This window comes from Clavelina lepadiformis, chromosome 8, assembly GCF_947623445.1.
Source record: "Clavelina lepadiformis chromosome 8, kaClaLepa1.1, whole genome shotgun sequence".
NCBI lineage: Eukaryota > Metazoa > Chordata > Ascidiacea > Aplousobranchia > Clavelinidae > Clavelina > Clavelina lepadiformis.
The window spans coordinates 13,488,377-13,511,959 of NC_135247.1; the positions used below are offsets into that span (position 1 = coordinate 13,488,377).

Genomic DNA, 23,583 nt, shown 5'->3' on the forward strand with positions numbered 1-23,583 from the left:
TGATCTGAATACAATTAAAAAAAAACAAAGATATGAAAATTGCTCACGTTAATGATCACCATATATATGTCAATCACATTACTTAACTTCATAAATATGATTAGTATCTTGATAAAATCAAATAACTAGTTATTCATGTTTAGAGTAACCTCTGCTGTTGTTTACACGAAAACCACAACTTCAACAAAAATATTCAATCGTAACTATGCATACAAACACCCAGACTGCAGAATTATTAAATCATTTGATTTATCAAAGAAAACAGAAATTCTGACATTTCAAATTATGAAAGTAAAAATTTATCATAGTGACCGAAAATATTTCCATAAGATTCCATTTCCTGCTCTGCTTACTTTTATACAAAAACAATGCACAGCATAATTGCACCTGACAGTGAAATAACAAAAAGTTTGGTTCCACTGTTTAATTACAATGCAATGAAAAATAGCAAACTGAACGTCTTATGAACATAAAAAATTAAATTTATCCTTTCCATTAGAATGTTTCATTTGTGTGAAATGGTTAATTCACATAAAGCGGTAAAGTGAACACACTAAGAAGAAAATGCAAGCAATTAAGATAGTATTGTCCGTTACTAATCATGTTTAGTTTACAAGAACTTATTTGACATTACCGTATAAGCTAATTTATTTTACCAATTTTTATGACAGGTTTTAACTTAATCTGTGATCTGACTGTTACTTCATAATATTTACGGTGATTACTACCCTATGCCATTACAGTATCACACAATCAATTATGTAGGCAGTACGAGTGTTACAATGAACTTTTTGGGATAGTTTTGTATAACCCCATCCATTTATTAATATTCGGATTGCCATGACATTTCACCAGCTCGACCAACATGTTGCTTGGTTCCCAATGAGGTTCACTTGATCCTGCCATATGCCAACGCTGTTCGATAACCTGTAAAACTCGAGGCAAACCTAAAAATATAATCAAAAACCTTTGACTTCCTTGCAAAATTTTTTTTGTATGAATAGACACAGGCATTGCCATATAAAATGTTGTAATGCTTTAAACATAAAGAACTATCAATTTATACAAATCATTTAGAGTGTCGGTATAGAAAAATTACAATATCGCACTCTAAACCAGAGATGTCCAAACTTTTTCTTTGAAAGCCATACAAAAAAGTTAACTGGTGGTTCAGCCACTCACTATGTGAGAATATTGTTGCTTCGCCTACTTTTGAAAACTTTAGTAAAATCCATTTTGTAACTGAAAATGCTAAAAGGTAATAAACACTGACCAAAGCAAAAAAAGGCAAACTAAAACGTTTTATTAAGAGTGATTTTACTCCGAAAAAAGGTGGATCAAGGTTGGCAATGCAGTAGCATCCTTAGTGAGAGCACTGAGCATTGATATGGCATTTTGGACTGATGGTTGTCAGGTCTGACAGAACTTGAATTTTTTACACTCGCTTGCCATCTTTTGTTTTTTTGTTTCTGTCCTATTTTGTGTAACAGTTCCATGTCAGTTTAAGCCCGTCAACTCAACCCTGGCCAATTCGACCATAAACAACTCAATCTCGGCCAATTTAACTCCATTCATTTTTATAAATATCAATTCAACTCAACCCAATTCAACTCAACTCAACTCAACTTTTTGGTTGTATGGATTGGGGTTGAATTGACCAGGGTTGAGTTGACTGAGAATGACTTAACTTAAGCAACTTTTCAATTTTATTGAATGCAAGTTACCACTGAAACCATTGGGAAATTATTTTGCACCTGACTATGTGGACTGTGCAATTTTCTGTTAGTTATATTGACATAGGCCAGTAAACAACCGCAAGCCAATAAAAGTCAAACGACCGGCCGCAGTTGGCGTTCAGGCCATAGTTTGGACACCCCTAAACTTACCAACTGTAAAAGCATGGTACATCGGGCCGCCAGTAGATTTAGGCCAACCATATCCATGAAGCCAAACCATATCTATATCATTAGGAGATGAAGCCATTCCTTCTTCTAATATTTTAAAACCTTCATTAATCATGCAATAAAGCATTCGATGCAAAACTTCCTGCAAATTCAACGTAACTATAAAACATAATACTTCAGGAAAGCAAGCAAAGCAAGTCTTTCATATACACTGCAACGACGCTAAAATGTAGCAATACAAAAATTATATACAGAATCAATTGTTAATCTTAAATCCAAAGAAAAAGAGTAACATTAAAACATAAAAAATCTTAAAACCTCAGAATGAATTGTCCTTGGTGTAATGTCATGAGATTCTCTGTAGGACTTTATCATTTGAGTTATGTTTTCATCAACATATGGAACACGATCTACATATTTAAACCAGCCCTTTCCATCTGTTTTATGTCCATACCGTCCAGACTCCACCAAAATATCAGCAAGAGGACAGTAGCGAATTCCATTCCTTTAAAATCAAACACTTAGTATTTGATTGTTGAATGTTACATGAACGTAGCATAAGTATTTAAATACTAACATATTTAAATAGTATTTAGTATTGTTAAGTGTATTAATCAAAATTATTGCATGCACTGATGCCTGACAACAAAATAGAAAATAACATTATGTAAAATTATAACCAAAGATAAGCGAAACTTATGACTTTCTGCAAAGATTTTATTGATTTCAATGACGTAAACAACAAATGACAAATCTCTACAATACAACTGTAAAATAAAATAATACACTAAACATATAGCACTCTGTGTGCAGCCAACTAACCTTACCTCACACGTTCCCGGTGTCTTCTTCCATGATTCTTTTGTGGATGACTTCCGTTTCGCACAGTATAAATAACATCATTGCCACTTAAATCAGCTACTTCAAAACGCCCCATGGTAAATCCAAATTCTTTTAGAATCGTGTCAATCTAATACATCATAGCAAACTTTTCAACTACTGGAAGTCTACTACGTATGTCAAAAATTACTCAATTTCAATTCCAACCAGAACTACTTGAAGCCAGCAATTCAGCTTAAATAAAGTTTTTAGTATTGGTCAAAAACAAAAGTTGCATTTTAAAACAAACAGGATACACAATCCATATATGTATTGAAGTATATGCAGTATTTTTCGTGTAAAAATGGCAAGTGCACTTCACATATTGTCAGCTTATAAATTCGTATTTGATACGTATTTCATTTTCCAAATGCAGTCAGACCTCGTGAATTCGAGCCCCGAACAACCGAAATCCCCACTATTCGATAACAAACTGCAGGGAACCGATTTCTTCTCATGCATTTTACCCCTTTAATCCAGAAACCTCACTGTCTGACTCCTACTTAGAAATTTTGAAACACACGTGCTAAATCAATAGAAAAAAATCCGATAAACCGGATTTCGAAGTGTGGAGCGAAAAAGATTGGTTGTTAATCCAAGTTTTTGTGTATTTGTCGTACATGATGAAAACAATAGCCAATTATCTTCACACAATGAAAGGAGCAGTGATATAGTTAGGTCAGATCGTTATACAAAACACTGAATCAGTGCTGACGAGCTAGTTTACTAAAAGCATGCACGTAAAATATATTTTGGTTTCTAGGCGATTGTTGAAATTCTTTTTTGTTTGTTGGAAATGATTTTTGTGAGACTTACTAGCTTTTCCCATTTAAAATGCATGAGTGTGCACCAAGCCTATCCCATACAAAATTCTGACAATGACCATTGTGATGTGTTCCCACTCAACAATATTTTGTCCTCTTATTGTTTTGATTTCGATTATCTGTATACCTCGCCAAACTGACACTTTGTGACGAAACAAAGTGGTCTGGATTAACAAGGTCTGACTGTATACACAAACACTTTTTATTGTTTTTTTTTATACTTCTGAACGTGTTTATCGTGCAGTCTTTAAGTTTGTGAAATATTGTTTTTACAACATTATACCTAAAAGCAATAAAGCACTCCAAATTCATTAATGCAAAACTAAAGTTCATGGTTAAACAATTAATTGTTTCACACTACAAGAGACAAAGTTATTGCTAAACATAAAAAACAAATTGAAAACATTTTGAATTAGAATTCTTTGTTATTGGACGATTTACCTGCTCTGGATAAGCGCCTTCTTCCAGTAAAAACTCACTCTCTGTCACGTAATGTAAATACATTCGATTTCCAACAAAACCATGACAGTTTCCAACCAATACCTATACATGTGATAGTTAATTCCACTGCAAAGATTGTATTATACCAAACAAATGTATTCTGTAATAATTGGCAACAGTAGATCCATACCAGTTAAATTTGTTATAAATTAAAGATTAGTTTCAAAAGTATTGTATAATAAACAAGAAAAGAAATTTGTGTAAATGCAAGTTACACAACGTAACGTAACGCGACACAGTGATGTTTAAATGCTACACTGAAATGGTAGACCTTAGGAAGTTGCTGAAATATTTGCATAACTGATAAAAGAAGCTTACTACAAAAAAACAAAAGCCATAGATCAAATCTTAAGAGAAAGCGACATGTAATTTATTCAGCAATGTTGTATTTTAATAATTGTAAACACAAGACACAAATGTGTGAACATAATGAATTTTATTTGCAATGAAAGCACAATAATTCAACCTAACTTTGCATGAAATTGTGGACAAGTTAAAAAAACTTGACTGGTCTTGGCATATTAGAATACCAGAAAACAACTATCCCTAACTCGAATTACAAAATCCATTAACATTGAAATTTCAATTAGCCTAAATTGTTTTTGTTGGTCCTGGGGCATTAAAAATGCTCATTATCTCGAAATTAGTCCAAAAATTACATAGCTTCCATAGCCATCTTTTCTTGCACATTATTGTTAGTGAAGCTTAAGTTAACTGGTATGATTGGGTATTGGGTACAACAAAATGACAATGAAGTGTCTAGCTCGCGTTTTACTGATATATTTTGCCTATTTAACCAAATTTAGATAACCTTTCTCAGTAACTTGTATGCCAAATTAAAAATACACGTAAAAAGTACACTTGAGGACACTTTGAAAATATAGATAACGAAAGGTTTCTGCTGTCGAACAAAAATGATACACCACATTAAAATTTAATGTGGTCAAATTACTCAAAAAAACAATACAACAAAATACTCAAAATCTGACAGTTAGCTAAAATTGGGGAATTGTGCATGATGTTCTGCAAATTCTTTTAAAAAGCTTATCCTATATCAGACGTATATATTATAATAATATGATCATTCGAATGAATCAAGTACACAGGTTAACATAATTTGTGTGATGACATTTTTGAGTAGTGTTTTGTAGTTCTTGCCTCACACTATATTTATATAATCATGTTAAAAGTTCTGCATACCGAGACCTTTCCCATAAGGCTGCCAATGTGCATTGCTGTTGAAATAGTCTGATAAGAAGTGTAAGTACCATAGACATTTTCCAGAAGTTTCATACGATGTGAAGGTGCAAAGAAGTGCATTCCAACTACCTGAAAATAGTTTGATAAATCAATCAAGTGAGCTGGATAAAGAAGTGAAAGGCTGCCAAAAATTGTATGTTGCAACTTGCAAGTTAAACAAATCAAAGTAACATGGTTGTAGTGCAGAGCTTCTCAATCCCTCGAGTGGAGACCAACTTGGGTCACCGAATTATTTCAGAGGGTCACAAGTGATTTGAGTGGGAGGTTAAGATCCAAAAGTAATTTTTCACGAGTTAAATTTATGTTAAAGTGTGGAGCTAGTGCTTCTACAAGCGAACCTTATAACAATTGCTTATTAACTACATCATTAACATTTAAACTGGCCCTGCACTCCAAGCAATTTATAGCTCGAAACACAATACACATACGGTGAAGATGAAATGGTGGTGCCTACATCATCTTATTGCTCTTAGACTCATTACTTAGGTTAATAAGTGACCATGTCACATGTGGAAATTGTTTGCAGCAAAATGGTCACAAGCCGCCAACTAGAAACAAATGTACTTTTTTGCAAAACATAAAGCACTTTACCACATTGTCCACAACACAATGCAGTGTTCAAACTGAGCGGTTAACATAACAACACACCAAACAATAAAGTTGTGGTAATCTAGGTTCACAAAACAGAAGTAAGGAAAACATGTTATGATGCACCATTTAAAAATTGCTTGGAATTACATGGTGTTTCAAAATCATGGGTCAGAGAACAAACTTTTGTGCAGTTTGTAGTTACAGTTACAAGCAATGATAACTATCTCAGACAATGTTCCCTCTAAGCTGCGCGTGCGCAAATGCGCACTGCTGACACGGTCTTCGCGCACAGAAAATCTTTGCTGCGCACAAGAAAAAAACTCCAACCTGAATTGAAAATAAAATAAACACATAATAATGACCACAGTGCGCACGTCTGATGTTGCTCACAGTGGTCCAAGGGACCGCTCAGGGATTTAGTGTGCTTCCTCAGACTCGTGAAAAATTAGAGGGAACATTGATCTCAGAGATGTTTAAATGCAATTGTTTAATAAGTAGTTTCATCATTTTCATGTAATAAGAGATGGGCCATCAAGGCTTGTTACAACTCAAACTACATAGGGCCACGACTAACGAACATGAAATACCAATTAATTGTATTTAAATATTATAAATAACTCGAGCCGAACAATGGCTCCAATAAAGTCAGCGTAGTAAAAATTTCACATTTGACTCAAACTCAATTTAATCACTAATAATAATAATCTATGACATATCATTTTCAAAAAATGATTGGAAAGAAGTCAGATTTAAATTTAATGCAAAACAAATCTTCAGGGACCAAATAGAAATATTTCTTTAGTTACCTATATTTTTTCCATAAGATACACTGCGTTTACCAGGACTGCTATAAATAGCAAAAACACATATTATAGAACAATTACCTTTCCAGGATCTCTTGCAACAGAAGCAATATCATCAATGTCAAGTTGACTTGTATTTGATGCAAGGATTGCAGTTGATTTGCACACTGCATTAAGATTTGAGAAAACTTCTTTTTTTAATGAAATCAATTCAAATACAGCTTCTATCACTAAATCCACATCCTTTAACAAAGTAGGGTATGATTTATACCTGTTTATATTGCAATTACAAACTGATATCAGTTGGTTGTGTCAGATAATTCACAAACAAACAACCAACTTTTAACATGGAATAATCACTGATTGGAACAATCCCTGAGATCATTGAATTGCACATTGTTTCTGTAATCTCTTTCCTTAATGACATCCTTCTAATTGTACTGTAAATTAATTCTGCTCTTTCTTTTAATACTTCTTCGTTAAACTCCATGACATAAACAGGGATTCCTATTAGACAAAAATTGAATACCGAGTTAAACAAGATGACCTTAGCACAAAGTTGAAAAGTATGTGATGTTATTTATCCACTTTAGAAACCAATACAAATGAATACAGTACATTGTGATAATTTCTAAATGTAAGTTAGAAGCATGCATATATACCAAGTCATAAACTCATAATTGTACTGTTCACAACTGTAATGATAAAAGCTTAAATTACACTAACTTGTTTTCAAGTAAAATAGCATTAAAATCAGACAAACTCACCAATTCTCGCCACTGCAATTGCAATGCCTGACCCCATAGTACCTAAACCAATCACAGCAGCCTTCCTTACTTGAACAGGTTCTACAGTTTGATAGTTGAACTTGTCAGAAAATTTCCATCTGGAAGCTAGGATCTCGCTCTCATTAACATATTGTAATGCTCTAAATTGGGCTGTGAAGAATTAATTATCAAACATTACTAGCTGAATATCAAAAATATATCAAAAATTAAATCAAAAACAGAAACTACATAATCTTATGTTAGTGTATAACTAAAAAGCTGTTATACTTTAAAATGTTAAAAAAAATTAAAACTTTCTTTGAAAAATATCAACCGGACTAGGTTGTAGACAGCCATAACGTTATAGTAACCAATTAAATGCAATGCATAGTGTGACTCAAAATAGCTTTTAAGTTAAAGACATTGACTTGAGTCGCAGTTTAAATTAAATAAACTTGAGTCACAACTCAAAATGACTTGACTTGACTCAAGTCAAAAAAATGACTCAGTTACAAACCTGATTGAAAAATATTACAATTTCAGTAGTACATGAATTGGACAGCAAGTAAATTCAGGTTCAAACCTTGGTGGCATTATGCTATCAGTTGAATATCATTGGACAAGGTATGGTACTTGCGTCAGGTAGCAAACTTCATGAATCATGAAACCAATACAACAATCAATTGTAGGGATGTGCCTCAAAGAAGACTATTCAAGTTTGTGTGAACATGAATACCATATTGGTCGACACAAACAAATGTATTGATAATTATCAATTACCAATTATAATTGACCTTCATTGCAAGTAACGTTGTTCCTACTTACGTTTAACCAATAAACTGGAACATTATTTCTCACCAAAGTCGTTAAATTTATAGCTATCGTTGCATTCCAGTTCACCATTATTAGTTTCGATATTACTTCGAAAACATCCATCTAAAATCTACCGAATTTAATCAGGTTTGGGTTTGCATAATCCCTTTCTTAATCATTAGTACTGAATTTATACAAGTTATTAAGTCTCAGCAGGGGAAAAATAACTTGATAACCAGACCTTGAGTGCAGGAAAATCATAGCTGACTTGTCTCAGTAACATGATATAAATTACTAGCATACCACAAAAACAGAAAAAAAGTCACAAACAGCGATTACACAACACAGTCGCTCTCCACAGTCAATGTCAAAAAATAAACAATACAATTTAACATATGGTTTTATACTAAAGGGATACGAAGCAGCCCACTAAATTAAATTACATGTTATTTCAACTACCAGATGAAATTAAAAACTGCAATGCTTCACTCTCTTTTTTCAGTCCTTCTTCAAATGACAAGAAGCTTGCTGCATATGTTGTTTGAAGGCACATGTAAATTGACCAAGCTTTTTCGTTTTTTGTTGACAATGCAGACATGTATTTTGTAATCAGCTGCTCTCCCTGAGAACAAAATAAACATTTAAACTCATAAAGAATATCGTGACTTGCATCCCAAATTAACAAACTAAATAAACACCGTAAGGAAAAAATTGTACAATTGGACACATAATACTGTCAGTTACTTTTGCTGCATCCTTCATAAAACAATTGCGTAGTACGCGGTGTTCGGGAAACACCCCAGCGAGGTTGTGCGCAAATACTACAGCCCTATCAACAGCTTCAGCTGATGAAGAAAACACTTTATCAACCAGTCCTATGCTGACTGCCATCTCAGCGCTAAATTCGTTACCTGCAAAACATAGGGAGATAAACTAAAAAATCTCAGATCAATAACAACTTACCATAGATAAAATTATGCTACAATACTACAAACTATATGTAAGACAGAATAAAAACATATTTGAGAATGATAAAATGACTTTCCATGAACAATCCATTCTATAGCAGTGGGTAGTCCAATCAATCGAGGTAAACGCTGAGTACCTCCCAAACCAGGAATCAACCCATGCTTAACTTGAGGCAAGCCTAATTTTGTTGTTTTCAGAGCAGTTCTAAAAACGTTTCCACATAACAAACAAAAATTAGACAATATCCCTTATGTGGAAATTAACTCTGAAAGAAGTTTTAAATGGTGCATTTCTGTAGATTACTAGTAACAAAAATGTTCGTTTTATCAGTTGTTATAAACAAATGCATTTGGCAAATGCAAGTGTTGGCATTTGAGCTTGTGGTCAGAATCTAATTTCATAAAGATTTTGAATAAATGTAAATTAACACCAGAAAGACCAGCGGTCATTTTTGACCACTTTACAATTTCCTTTTCTTTATTACGGCATTGTCTGTTAAAATTGGATGTTGGTCACCATGTGAGTTTTCCTAGCTTTGCTAGTGGTACAGGAAACAAAGAAATTAAAGAGACAATTTCAAGAACGAGATCATTGAAGCAATACTGTATACCTAAAACAGGGGTCGGCAACCTGCGGCTTCGGAGCCGCATGCGGCTCTTTCATCCTTCTAAAGCGGCTCTTATTAATTTTATTGCTACAGTAGAAACAAACAGAAGAACACTCGCGTCTTTATCTCACTGAGCACATTATAGTAAATGAAAGCATAATCATTCTGGTTGTGACGTCATAATTAGTCGATTAACATAAATATGACAGTTTTGTTACAGAGTGTCGTTTTCGTTTTATTGTGAAAATAGTTTTGCGGCTCCCAGTGATTTTTATTTTGTGGAATATCGGTTAAAATGGCTCTTTAAGTGCAAAAGGTTGCCAACCCCTGACCTAAAAAGACCAGCAGTCAAAATTGACTGCTGCATGCTTTTCTTATTGTCTTTCCCTGTGCCAGGAAACCAGACTTTATCAAAACAATGCGAGCAAGATAACAGAATACTGTTTTACTCCCTTGTACTTACCATGGTAGTGTTTTGTTTAAATGATTGAAGCCTTCACTAAACAAAGTTTCAGAACTGTTGTGAAACTAATTAGCCTACAACTGATAACTTAGTACATTTCTGCTATTGAAAGTCGTTTTATAGCCGCAAACAGATATGCGGTCTTTTTAGGTAGAGAACATTCGTGGTCTTTCTAATGTTAAATAATGTAAGTAAATTATATTATATACAATTATTATTCACGATTTGAATAGTTTACAAAAATTACAATGATAAACCGAATTTGTTTGTGACAAGTTTAACTTGAAGAATTCTCAACTTGCTTGATTACCTATAATGGCAAGACAAAGCTATTTCCAAATGCTCTCCTTTAGCATTTTCCAGCAAAGCGGCTACAACTGGCTTTCTACAAGATTCCAAAGCATGTATTACCTGAAAGAAGTACGCCTTTAGAAATAAGTTTTATTAATGTCAGGATCAAATCCAAACCCTAGATCATTCAGGGGATAGCACTGGTAGAGTCTTTTTCTATTGCATCACCATATATAGAACAAATTATAAATAATACCTGCACATAAAATGATAATGGAACAAGCGCATGTAAATACTGCTTATCTATTGTATTTCACTCTTGTAGTGTTTCAAAAGTTGCTATAATAGTCAGGTGAATGATCTACTATTAATTCATTGTGGCTTGAGTTAAACATGATTTCGGGATAAACTTTTGATATTAGATTTTAACACAAGAATATTTTAAACTGAATACTTTAAATATTTTTTAAATTTACATTTTGCGATTTCTGCTTGTAACAACTAATCCATTCTTCTGGTAAATCTCAGCAAATAATTCTAAAATTGTAGCCAGTCATAGCTGACAAAAAGATTTTTCATTGTGTTGAAAACACAGAAAATATTAGTTCTTTACATTTCAATGCCATTAAATATACATAAGACCGTGTTAACTAAGCAAAAACAGAGATCAATTCCTGGAAACTAACAGTCTTAGTCTAATGATAGAAGAAAAACCTGTAACAAATAACCTAAATGTGTATAAATGCCAACATACCTATAACGAAAAAAACCTAAAATGATAACTTAGTTAATGTATTGCACATCATAGAGCCACAGTTGTTTCTATTATGGGTATCATTATTATGTTCTTTAATCAAGTGATTGTTCTTTGGAAAGGAAACATGTGGGAAACGCATACAAGTGTGTACAAGGATAATATTTAAAGCAAAATGAAGTGTTTATTACACGTAATTGAACTTCCAAAATATGCAACCTATTTATGAAGGAGGTTGTGAATGTCTACTTTAGTCTTGTTGATTGCTACATTCCAAATCTTAGAATATTTTAATTATTATAAAGCTGCGCGAGAAAATGACAATGATGATCACTAATAAATGTATCCTTAACTAATATTCCCTGATAAATTCTATATTCAATACAGTACTAATTCCCAAATTAAACCAAGCTTTTATAGTTTTAAAAGAAATGGAATCACTGGTTACCGCCATTGTCATCATCACCATATTCACTGACCCATTTTGAATTCATGCAAAGTTTTTATTTTATTTCTTGTCTATCTCTAAATTCCAAAATATGTGATGTACAGAACTTATCTTTAAACTTATACTTAATACATGATATTATTTTCCATCTAACTGCAACAGATATTTTACCTTTTTAATGATTGGATAAGCATGGCTTATTCTGTACGTCAAACTTGATTCACCTTCTCCATAGGAAAATAAATCATCGCTAATACACAAAACTATCGCAGCAACCTAAAAATTGAAAACAATGTACAATATTAAGGGTAATAACAGATATCAAAATTTTGTTAACACTTTCCCAGTTGAAACATGTTATTTTACAATTTGGACAATTTTCACTCAGTGCCAAACCCCGCAAACCTACTTTTTAAAGTTTTTCTCGTTTGTTGAGGGCCAGGAGCTACTATACTTTTAATTATGCATTAGAGTGTGCAACATGATTAATGTGAGATCAGAGAGTTTTCTTGTCCTTCTCTAACCTCGCTTGATTGTGTTGTTTGTCTTTTCTTATCTTTGGGTTAGATAGCAAACTGTTTGTGGGAGAATGGTAAAATGGCTGTGCTGTTTCTTATTTTTTGACTGGCTATTGATAATAAAAGCTTGAATTTGGAACAATACTTTAACAAAGCTTGCCAGGTTTCACATGTACTGTACGATATTTTAATGCAAGAAGTGTTTTATTTGACAGTCTAAAATAAGACAGAAAAAATCCTAACATCCTGAAACTCAGAGTTGTAACACATAATAATAGCAGTCAGGGAAAGTGTTAAGGTAAGGGTAATTCAAACATTATTACATAAACTACTTTTGTATAATATATACTTGTAAGTTTAACATTCCACAGAAATAATAGCATATGTCTATAGTAAGTAAAAGTAACAGGTTCTTAATTCAAACTTATTTTGAGGTTAATACTCCTGTTTCGGTGTCAATAAAATATAAAATGATACAACTGAACATTAGGCTTATGCAAAGAAAAGTATACACTGATTAGTATCAGTATAAAATATGAACGCAATATCAATATTTAGTAATCTCACTCGATTCTGGATATCGATTTTTAAAACATTGCTATTATGGGAAATAACCCTTTTTTGCAAACACTAAATATAAACATATATATAAAATATATGTTCATCACCAAGATTTCAGTGCATTTAGTTCCAACCTAAATGAGTACCAGTGACAGAGAATAAACTGATCTAACAACATAACAAATATGCTGTTTATAAGATCAAAAAGACCTGTGTATTTTCTTCAGCAGCTTTCACATTTTTCAGTAGCTCTGCAAATGTTTTAATATACAATTTGTTTTGAACATTTTCCACAGATAATACCGCCACATTTTGCTTCACATTGTAATTCCACATTGCTATGAAGAATCTAAGTGTTAAATTAATACTCCTATTTCTGGAAAGATAGATAGGTTTTTTATAATTGTGGAACACCATTCAACTGATGTAAACCAGCATGGCATTTTATTGAAACAAATATTAAGCTAAGTAGGTAACCTCACAGAGTAACAAAGTTATTTACCATATTGTTTGTATTACAGTTATTTCAAAAAATTTATTTTTAACACAAGATATATGAGTTTCAATGATACGTGGCTTGTCAAATGATCAATAAAAAATTAAATATATACTGTTTAAACTAACACATGAGGTCACTAGTTTAATGATGCTCACTACCAAATAAGAAATGAATATATCAACACATATACCGATAGCATAGCAATACATAGTTGTACAAGCTTGTTTATATACTTTAAGTTATGAATAATTTAAAATTTTGAAAAAACATTTGAAAAAGCTTTCATATTCGTACTGGGCACTCTTATAATATGACTATGAGTACATGTTTCTGCTATATATCGTCAAGTTAAAAAGTGGCAACTTAACATTATTGTTTAATGAATTTCAGGGCATTATCACTACACGGAAGAGCAAAAAAGCTACAATTATACACTCAATTCAAGTTGTGATTGATAGAAGTGTGTTAGTATTATGTACGTTTGTTTACAAACATGTTAAATATTAAGTAAAAATATATAACAAAATGTACATGCTACGTTTTTACAAGAGAACCTCAATAGCATGTTTTACCATTTCAAAATCTCATAGAGAATGGGTTTAACAAGCTATCTATCAGCTATCTGTATTTATTCGAACACATAGAAAAATACTTCTTCAAAGTTCGAAAACCAAAACATTACAAATAATAAGAATATAAAAATATCAAGGTTTAAAACTACTGCAAATTGAACAGTTGACAATTACACTAAACAACTATCTAGAAAAAAGCACAGAATTGCAAAAACTTGCTAACGCAGCTAAATGAAAGAATGTACCGACAAGCTGATATTTGGCAAATATTTGATTACCTGGTGGGTTAATTTTTAACTTTCCAAAGCTAAACCTAACAGCAAAATGATTAGGTACTCGCAAAAAGAACAAATGTAATAGATATTCAGACAAATTAAAAACTTTGAAAAAACATTATTGTTTTTCCATAAATCTATTCTCAACAAAACTCTACCATAAAAACAAGCTTACCAAATGATATCGATAAAAGCCACAATCAATGGTACTGGTAATTTCAAATGCATAACTTAATTTTGTTTAAATCTTGTTTTGTTAACAAAATTGTTTAAGTATTTAACTGAAGTACTATTATGTTTAGTACAGTATACATGCTGCTTTTACTTCATTTTGCTAACAAACATAATTTGCCTAAAATACCTTCTAGCTGCACACATCAAGAATCAATATATCACGTTGACTACATTAATACAAACTACAATAGTTAACTATATACCATTTGATTGTGTTTTAACAAGCTGTCGGAAATTAATGGATGACACACATCATAAAGTTTAGTTGTCCCAAAATCTACATAAAAATTACATAGGGTAAAGTAATCTTAATGTTTTTCTTTTTCTAGTAGGATAAAATTTGAAGATTACTGATAACAAGGTTAATGAACATATATAAAACCTTTTGATGGAAAGCTATGGAAGAACAGACAACTGATAATTTTGATAAGTGCATTAATGATATCATGCCAAAGCAATGACCTTTTGAATATTTCAATTTATTCAAAAACAGAAAACATATTTTGAACAAAAACAAAGTAGATTTGAATGATTCTTTTGCAATTAACAGCAATTAATTATTATATATAATACTATAGTTTCAGAATAACTTTTCCAGGAACCATAGGCTGAAAATGGTAATTTTTAGCACAGAATCTTGAATGCTGGAATAAATTTAAAGTGCAAAAACATGTAAAACTTCTTAATTCTTTCACTATTTATTAAAACCAGGCACAGCATAAGAAAAATTTTTATATTGTTTCATTGTTTTTCATAAACATAATGCTTTTCTATGAGTGGTTACGTCATAATTCGATGGTAAATGCTTGTAGTTTCCCAGATCTAATTTAGTGGAGGCAGTCGAGAAACTAGCTGGCTAACATGGAGGAAAGCAACGCCAGTCTTCTCGAGCTAATTTTGGTTAGCTCTATTCGTTTTGAAATTAAATCAAATTACTATGAAATTTCCATGACATTTGCTGACAAACGAATTGAATAGGAGTCAATACGAGAATACAAACATTTAAGTAGAAACTCCTCAATTGCCACATTTTCCAGTGTAGCTTAAAAGTTAAAACCAACATATTTTTGGTTGGCCCTTATCACCTCCTTGGTTGATGTCACTAAGATGTCTGCCGGCTTTGAAAAACACTGCTTTTGTATTGTATTGTTTATCTTTTATCATTGTGTGTGGGAGAACAAAAAGTAAAATACTAATCATTATAGCGTAATAAAATAACAATTCCACCAGTAAACAATAAGTGGGAAAACAGCAAAGCCAAAGGTTGAAAATGTGCAAAAATAATGTAACTAAATGAAATACATGAATAATGGTTAGAACGGCCACTAAACCCAACATACAATAAATAAGTTGAAAAAAATTACAATGACAAAACAATGCTCACAAACATATGTAATAACTTATATAAACTTGGATACTGAGGCAGTGTGGTAACTAGGCTACAAATAAGCTGATAAAAAATAAATGTAAGTATATACTTAGTGAGAGTAAAATATGGCTAGCACTAGCCTAAACTGATTAAGTTTAGTGTGTCTGCATGGTGAAAAGAAGTTCTGTCCCAAAGATCGGAATACTGTGGTCAAGATAAGGGCACGATAGCAGGGCCCTATGGAGCACTAAACTTATTGAATATTACATCACAAGACTGCATGATACATGTTATTTATAAGATACGTAAATTTTAAATTGACATGTCTCAGCTATCCCACACAAAATGGTGACGCATTATGCTACATTAATATAACAACTGAAAAAACATGCACTGAGCCAATGTCAAGATATGCCCTGGAAGCAAATTTGTTCGAGAATGAAGATGAGCATAGAAGGAAAATGACGACGGGATTTTGAGCGGCCACAGACAGTTTCGGGTCTTACATGATAATGTGGCCTGCGGCCACAGTCTGCCGCAATCCCTCACTACTTGCTTACTATGTCAAATATATAGCTATTGAAGTACATTATTCGTTAATAAATTCATTAAATACTGTTTTTGGTCTCTATGTTTACTTTAAATACGATTTATTCCTTGCATAGGTGGATAAATACACGATTAATGTATCGATTCAGGAATCCGGCCCGCCAAGTACTTCATTTTCTCATATCAGGCCCGCCGACCGAAGAAGTTGCCCGCCCCTGTTTTATTCCCATTACCCAAAGCAAAATATTTCAACGAACCAATCTAGGGAATGCCCCTATTATAACACTAGATTCTATTATGTATCTTTTAAAATTTAAATTAATAAAGCTTAATGAAAGAATAAATAATAGAACAAAATTTATGATGAGAAAAATTTGTACTAATGTAAAATTCTTAGGAGTGTTCTTATTCACTTGTACGTGATGTCAGAGATGGGTACGAGCGCGTTAACGCAGTTTCTTGAATACACCTTCTGCTCGTCTGCTTAATTTTCGCTTTTTCAACTTATGTTTATGGATTTAACTAATTATAGGTTTAGTGGCCGTGTTAGTTGTTACCAGCAAATATCAACGTTATTTCTTTCGAGCACGTTTTAAGCCTTTTCGGCTTTGTCACTTTTTCCTGCTCATTGGCTCGTGTTATTGTCAACTGGCTTGATTTTTCGTCCCCACCGCGCTTTTGACGAAAAAAAAAATAAAATCATTGAAAAGGATAGAATTGATTGAATTAGAAGCGATCTCGAGAACAACACTTTTTTTTAAGTGCGAACGGAACCACGACCGCACTCCTTTTTAAGGTTTGTTCGCTCGTAAGGATTTTTTTGCTTAACAACGCTGTGAACGCAGCAAATGGATACAAATGGTTGGATTGAAAAAAGTTTTAGGTTTCTGGATTGCAGTAAGACTGTAATGTTATGTAATGAATAAAAAAATGACTGCTTAAGACTAATTTCCTAAGATAATAAGCAACACTAAGCACGTGAAAATCATGTTATGACGGTTCGATATAAACACTTTGTTTTTTAAACTGATAACAATCAGCCAAGTTGTCATCATGCTGGCGGAATTTTCGTTATTATTATAATTTAATCGGTATAGCTTTTATGCTTTGAAAGTAATGTTGTACGCAATTCGGAATTTAAAAAAGTCATTTTCCTTGCTACTGTACGCGTTGCTTTATGGTATGTAGTGATATGATTTTAGTTTATTGGCAAAGCAAGTTTGTAGCTTATGCAAGTAACAGGTAAATATTGAGTTTCAGTTTCGCAAAATATGCCTTTCTTTTTGATGGCAGTCAATAGATATTCTCAGAAACAATCTTTTTTTGTCTTGTTTTATGTTAAAGCCAAGTTGAAATGTAAACAAAAGTTATTGATTATATAGTCGTTACTAATCGGGCTTATTTTCTGACAAACATTTTCTCAAACTTAATTGCGAATCGGAACTTTATCGACGTAGTAGGTGATCTCCATTTGCAAAAGATACGAAAGCAATAATTCTCGCAGACTTCCTGCTGTGTGATATCACTTCAACACGCTAGCGGTGTCACTGCCATACTTTTTATACTCGATTCGATTTATGGACGTAGCAATAGTTATCAAAGGACGGTTATAACGCCACGTCACATTGTTTTGCTATTGTTTAATTTCACAAAACCGCAATGTGGACCAAGAACCGAATGAAGATGTTGCACGAGTTTCAACTTTACACAGTAAATGCAAACAGATAAAAAGGTAGTTATCGATGTTTTGTGTGCATAAAATATAGGGCTAATAAAAAGTAGATTTTGATCTGATTTGCCTTTTATTGCGGAATGATAGAATATAAGTAATTAGGGAATATCTTAGGCTGGACTCAAAAAGAATAAAACACTTTCTGTGTTTGAATATCTTTAGTTGGACTTGAACAACGACAAAATTTTGCGGATGTTGCGTTTTTTTAACCATAGTCTCCACTAGGGATGGGCCGATACGAACCCAAACCCAAATAGATTCGCCGAATATCGCCTTTATGGAAGATTCGGACGAACACGAATACTGTGACAACCGAACCGCAACGACGTGATTCTATGTTATGTCATAAGCCTACGTGTGGAAAACATCCGCATCGGAAATGATCATGTGAAGACCGCGTGATCAGAAGCGAAGAGAAAAGATCTTACCTCAATTGAACTGGCACAACGATTGGTAAACACACACGTGGGAATTGAGAGGCCAAAATTAGCCAAGATGGTGCAACTTTCGAAGTCAACAACACAATGAACAGAAGAAGGATTTATGCATCACAAAGAAGTTACGTCATCATATAAATAAGCGATGAATTCCATTTTTTAAGCAGATAGAAAAAGTCGAGAAATGAAAAGTTAATTTTATATCGTGAAACAAGTTCATTCAAAGCAAAACGTCATTACCACGATTATAATATCGGGCGATTGGAAGCTGTAAATAAAAGTGTATTCTGTTTGTTGCTGTTGTGTTCATTTCCTTGCAGGCAATTAAATCAATAAGTAAGTGTGCGCTAAATTACATTTACATATTGATCCAAACGGAACAATCGACTTTCATGGTTAGAAGAGAGAGACTCATCAGCCAACAAAGAGGATAGCCAAATCAAAGACAGCTATCAATTGTGGCGATTGGTGGACATTGCTTAAGTCGTGTCCACCTTAAGTTAATAAATAATAGTGACACCATAATTACGTCAAATACGACTAGGCAACCATCTTAAACGTCATAATACCAACAATGGCGAACCCGAATACAATATTACTTATAAATTTACTGACTTTTGTTAAAAATGATGATCTAGTTTCCTGACAACATTAAACTAGAGTCAGCAGTACTTACAATGAAGTTCGTTTTCCTGACGATTTTGCTTTTTCAATCGTTTTCTAAACACTATTTTTCGAAAGAAAGCGGTTTGTTTATCGATTACATCATGTTACAAACAAGACTTGACAACTTTTGGATGAAATTTTATTGTTTGGTTCTAATACGAATAGATTCGGGATTCGTTCGTGTCGATCTTCATGATATTCGGGTTCGCACGAACCCGAATAATCTTCCTCGCGGCACATCCCTAGTCTCCACATATCCGTTTGTAATGACTATGGTTTAACCTAACGTAACCAAAAGGGTGCGCGAAAGCTAACTAAATTCTGGCAAACTGGCTAAAAACTAGATCAACATAATTCTGGTGGATGTAGTTTTATGGTTTTACATTGTATAATATTTTTGATTGGTTAAACAGATATTTAATCTAAGCAAAGAGATTCCAATCTCTTTGACCTATGAGTTAGCACAAGCATAAGCTAACAGAAAACAATATTGACATAAATTGATTTAGTATAAGGGCTAGCCTACTTCACACACCCACACTACCTCGTTTGTTTCTATCAAAATTAGTGTTATTGCTCTCTCTCTCTTGCATCATATGCCACTCTCCATCTATTTTTTATATTTTTTCTTCTTTTTTCATGTCGATTATTCTCTAAATAACCGCTGTTGAAAAATCAAAGTCCAGTAGGCTACTCTCTCCTGCGTTGTAAATACTGTTTTTCAGAACACAAATAAAAAGACTTTGGATTGAATAAAAGTGACTTACTCACACCCTGGCAAAGAAGACCCAACCATGAAAAATGGATTTTCAAAAGATCAAACCGGGCATCAGATATGTTCATCTCTTCCTGGCACTTACAGTACATCACTGTTTGATGTAGGCCTATGCATATTCAAGCAAACTGATTAAACCATCTGGCTGGACATGAGTGACGGAGCTGACCATTTTCTACTTCCGTTGAACCATGAAAAATAAATTTTCAAGATCGCTTGCTCCAAGATCAAACCGGGCATCAGATATGTTCATCTCTTCTTGGCACTTACAATACATCACTGCTTGATGTACTGTATGCATATTCAAACAAGCTGATCAAACCATCTGGCTGGACATGAGTGACACAGCTGACCATTTTCTACTTCCGTTCACAACAGACCTGTGTAAATATTCTTATCGCGTAAACAGGTCACCTTAACGGGAAACTAGTCCCATGGATGGAGTTCATTTTACTGGGGTTTTTCTTCTTCCATACAGACACACAGGTCGGTTCCATCTTGACGGTGACACAACGCTTATGTCCTGCCAAATTATCACCGTAATTTTTGTTTTATATTAAATGTGTTTAAGTTACGTGTTTTTGTGTTAAATTATGTTTTAATAATGTGTTTATAATTTGGGTTTGGTGGACGTGCTAACGCTAATAACTTTTTTACATTCTCTGATTGGTCCGTAATGCAAGTTTTTGCCCTCAAGGCCTTGTCACATTTTTCCCGTTCAATTTGTGGAAAATGTCGATAACTACTAAGATGTTTGCGACCATTTGCGTCAGCACAATTTTTTCGTTCCCCACATTGAAGACGAAAAATAAAATGAATGAATGAATGTTAAGTTTTAGACTATTCTTAAGTTTCTCATGAGAGCTAAAATGTTTATTTTTAAGTTTGTAAATCTCCAAAATCTGAATTTCGTGGTACATGGACTGGTGGTGAATTCAGTGAAAGATGTAATATTTTATATCCGTTTTTTGATCACAATAAAGTTTAAACTTTTGTAAGATGATCCGCAATTCCTCACTTTTTCACATTCCGGAAATTAGTTTTGTTCTTAAGTGAGTCAACGTGAAGAAAGGCGACATGTGTCAGCACTCAGCAGCAGCCAGTAGAATTTTTGCTGTGATGACAGGAAAAGATGCGTTTTGTTTTATTCTAAGCATTAATTGTTATAAATTGCTATTTTTATATGATAGTTACCGTATTATTTAAAAATATTAATCTAAGAATTAATATTTCTAAATAGTAAGATTAACCTAACTAAATCTTTCCATCCAATCTAAGTCTAACCGGGTGAAGTGCACAAGCAGATGACGTTGCAATTTATGTAGCTGGAGTTTGCTAAGCTATACAAATGCATCCTGCGGTTATGCACTTTTGTACTAGACCCCTAACTTCAATTACATTAAACCCTAAATAACTTAAATCTACTTTTTACCTTTGACTTATTCTCCCAAACTACCAGACTGCAGAGTATGGCCGTTTTCAGCAAGGCCTTGGGTGCGCCAATCAAGCAAAAATGAAAAGTGTGGTGCGCAAAAATTCTCAGACGCAATGGAAGAGTGCACTTAGGTGAACAATTCCACAGTAATTTACACAGTTTTACTTATTCAACCAACCTTTAAATTAATTGAAAATTGAGTGTAGAAGTTCTATCCAAGTCATTAAGTGCACAAAATAACGCACCTTAGTGTGGAACAGAATAAAAAGTATTATTGAGTGCCCATATGCCAAATTCTGCAGTCGGGCTAACCTAACCTTTTTTCTTTGATTATGGGCTGTGTGACTTTCTTAGGACAAAATAACCACTCTGTTTTTGTTTGCAACAAGTAGCCTTAATGGGGCAGACTGCAGAGTATGGCATGAGCACACCCAAAATTGTTTGGCCGAAACGGCATTTCACACCGGGAGAAGAGTGATCTTTCTAACAGACAGTCCTTTTTTCTCCGTCTTCCTATTATAAAAGGCCAAACCACAAATATAACCTATACCTGGCCTAAGCAAATGCCTTGAGTTGCACACGTACACATTGGAAATTTGCTTTTTACCCCCCCCCCCTCCCCGGATTCCTACAGGCTAGTACAGTGGTTCTCAACCTTTCACAGTTTGTGGCCCCCTTACAGAGACCCTTAAAATCTGTGATCCCTACTCATCAATAAAAATTGTAAGATTGTTGATTGTAAAACATGTTTTACTTTACTACTGCATGTGCAGTAGCCATTGTGCTGCTAACTTTGCACAGCAAGCACAAACACCAAAACATGAGGAAATTGTTTCCCCATTTGCCTCATCTTCTACTACACTATTGCTGGTTGTGAAACTCTGGGCTATTAATTCAGTTCATATTTACTGGTAGTACATTATTTCAGTGAATACTCTTAATTTTATACCTGGCTTTGTCGGCTCAGTAGGCCAACAGATTGCATTTTTGGCCTTTTTTGACAAGATCTTCGGTGCGCAAAAGGCACACAACAGCGATGTCCAACTGAAATACCTTAGTGGGTCAAAAATTATGTCACTAGTTTAATTTGGGCCGCACATTACCACCATAAATAATTTACACTACTAACCACACAAATGCAGTACTGACAACACGCACAGTAACAGATGTTATAACACTCAAGCAATTTGTACATAAATAAAATAATAATCAATACCACACTTTCAAGAAACGTCAAACAGACAGAAGAAAATAAAAAATAAAAATTTTATTGCCCAACTTTGAAATATTTACAGGTAATTTTCATACTGCACAACGTAACTGTTCTGTAATTGGTTTGGTTCTTGCAGAAAAACAGAATGTGAGAAGCCAAGTATTTCTTTCCGTCTTTTATAGGTGAAATCGATTTATTTTGGTTAATTTCTAACGGCACGATATTTTCCGACAACTGTATGTTAGTTGTTAATTATAAGATAAAATACTGTATATGTAATATGATACCAACACCAGGGCCGCACAAAACTTTCAAAAAGATTGGACAGAGCTGGTCTATAAGCACACTTGAGTGCGCTGTCACAAGCTGTCAGGTACGGTTTTGATGGTTTAGCAAGTCAGGGACCGGAAATTTGGTATACAGGTACAAGAAGAATCATGCTTGCTACCTGCGAAAACTTAAGTTGGTTTAGTTAGCTTAACTTTGATAATAGGTCTACCGCTTAGCCATTTGCTACTCTGACAATTGCTTTTAAGCGTACAATCACGTTTGTTTTACCACTGTCTCTCTCTTCCTGTTGACGATCATCAAACTGTGGTCGTCTGTAGGTATGATGTTGACACTTTGGGCCTCTGCATAATCCATCCTACATTTATACTGTGACAACAGACTTCGAAGACGACTGACCTGGTTTCGCTGAAAGCCAACGGGAGCGATTGTGGCAATGGTTTGGTTTGAAGACAAAGGCTGTGTATTGCAATTCTTTCTTAGGAAGCACTTTTCAACGCAGACCGAGACAAAACATGAAACTAATAAAATTATTTAACTGTTAACAAGTTTAAACCAAATGATATGTTAGTTAATAAATCAAATT

At 33.6% G+C, this 23,583-nt stretch overlaps 1 protein-coding gene across 1 annotated transcript; it reads right to left on the reverse strand.

Annotated features, from left to right (window-relative positions):
• Positions 1–3: 3 nt before the first annotated feature.
• Positions 4–13,385, reverse strand: LOC143468863 (peroxisomal bifunctional enzyme-like). Its single transcript, XM_076966312.1, has 15 exons — positions 13,164–13,385; positions 12,046–12,150; positions 10,692–10,792; positions 9,387–9,515; positions 9,087–9,252; positions 8,802–8,964; positions 7,530–7,700; positions 7,103–7,269; positions 6,844–7,005; positions 5,309–5,437; positions 4,049–4,150; positions 2,732–2,874; positions 2,223–2,409; positions 1,887–2,046; positions 4–947 (listed from the first exon to the last, which is right to left on the reverse strand). The coding sequence occupies exons 1-15, from the start codon at positions 13,368–13,370 to the stop codon at positions 778–780; spliced, it is 2,262 nt and encodes a 753-aa protein (XP_076822427.1). The 5' UTR covers positions 13,371–13,385; the 3' UTR covers positions 4–777.
• Between the last annotated feature and the right edge of the window lie 10,198 nt (positions 13,386–23,583).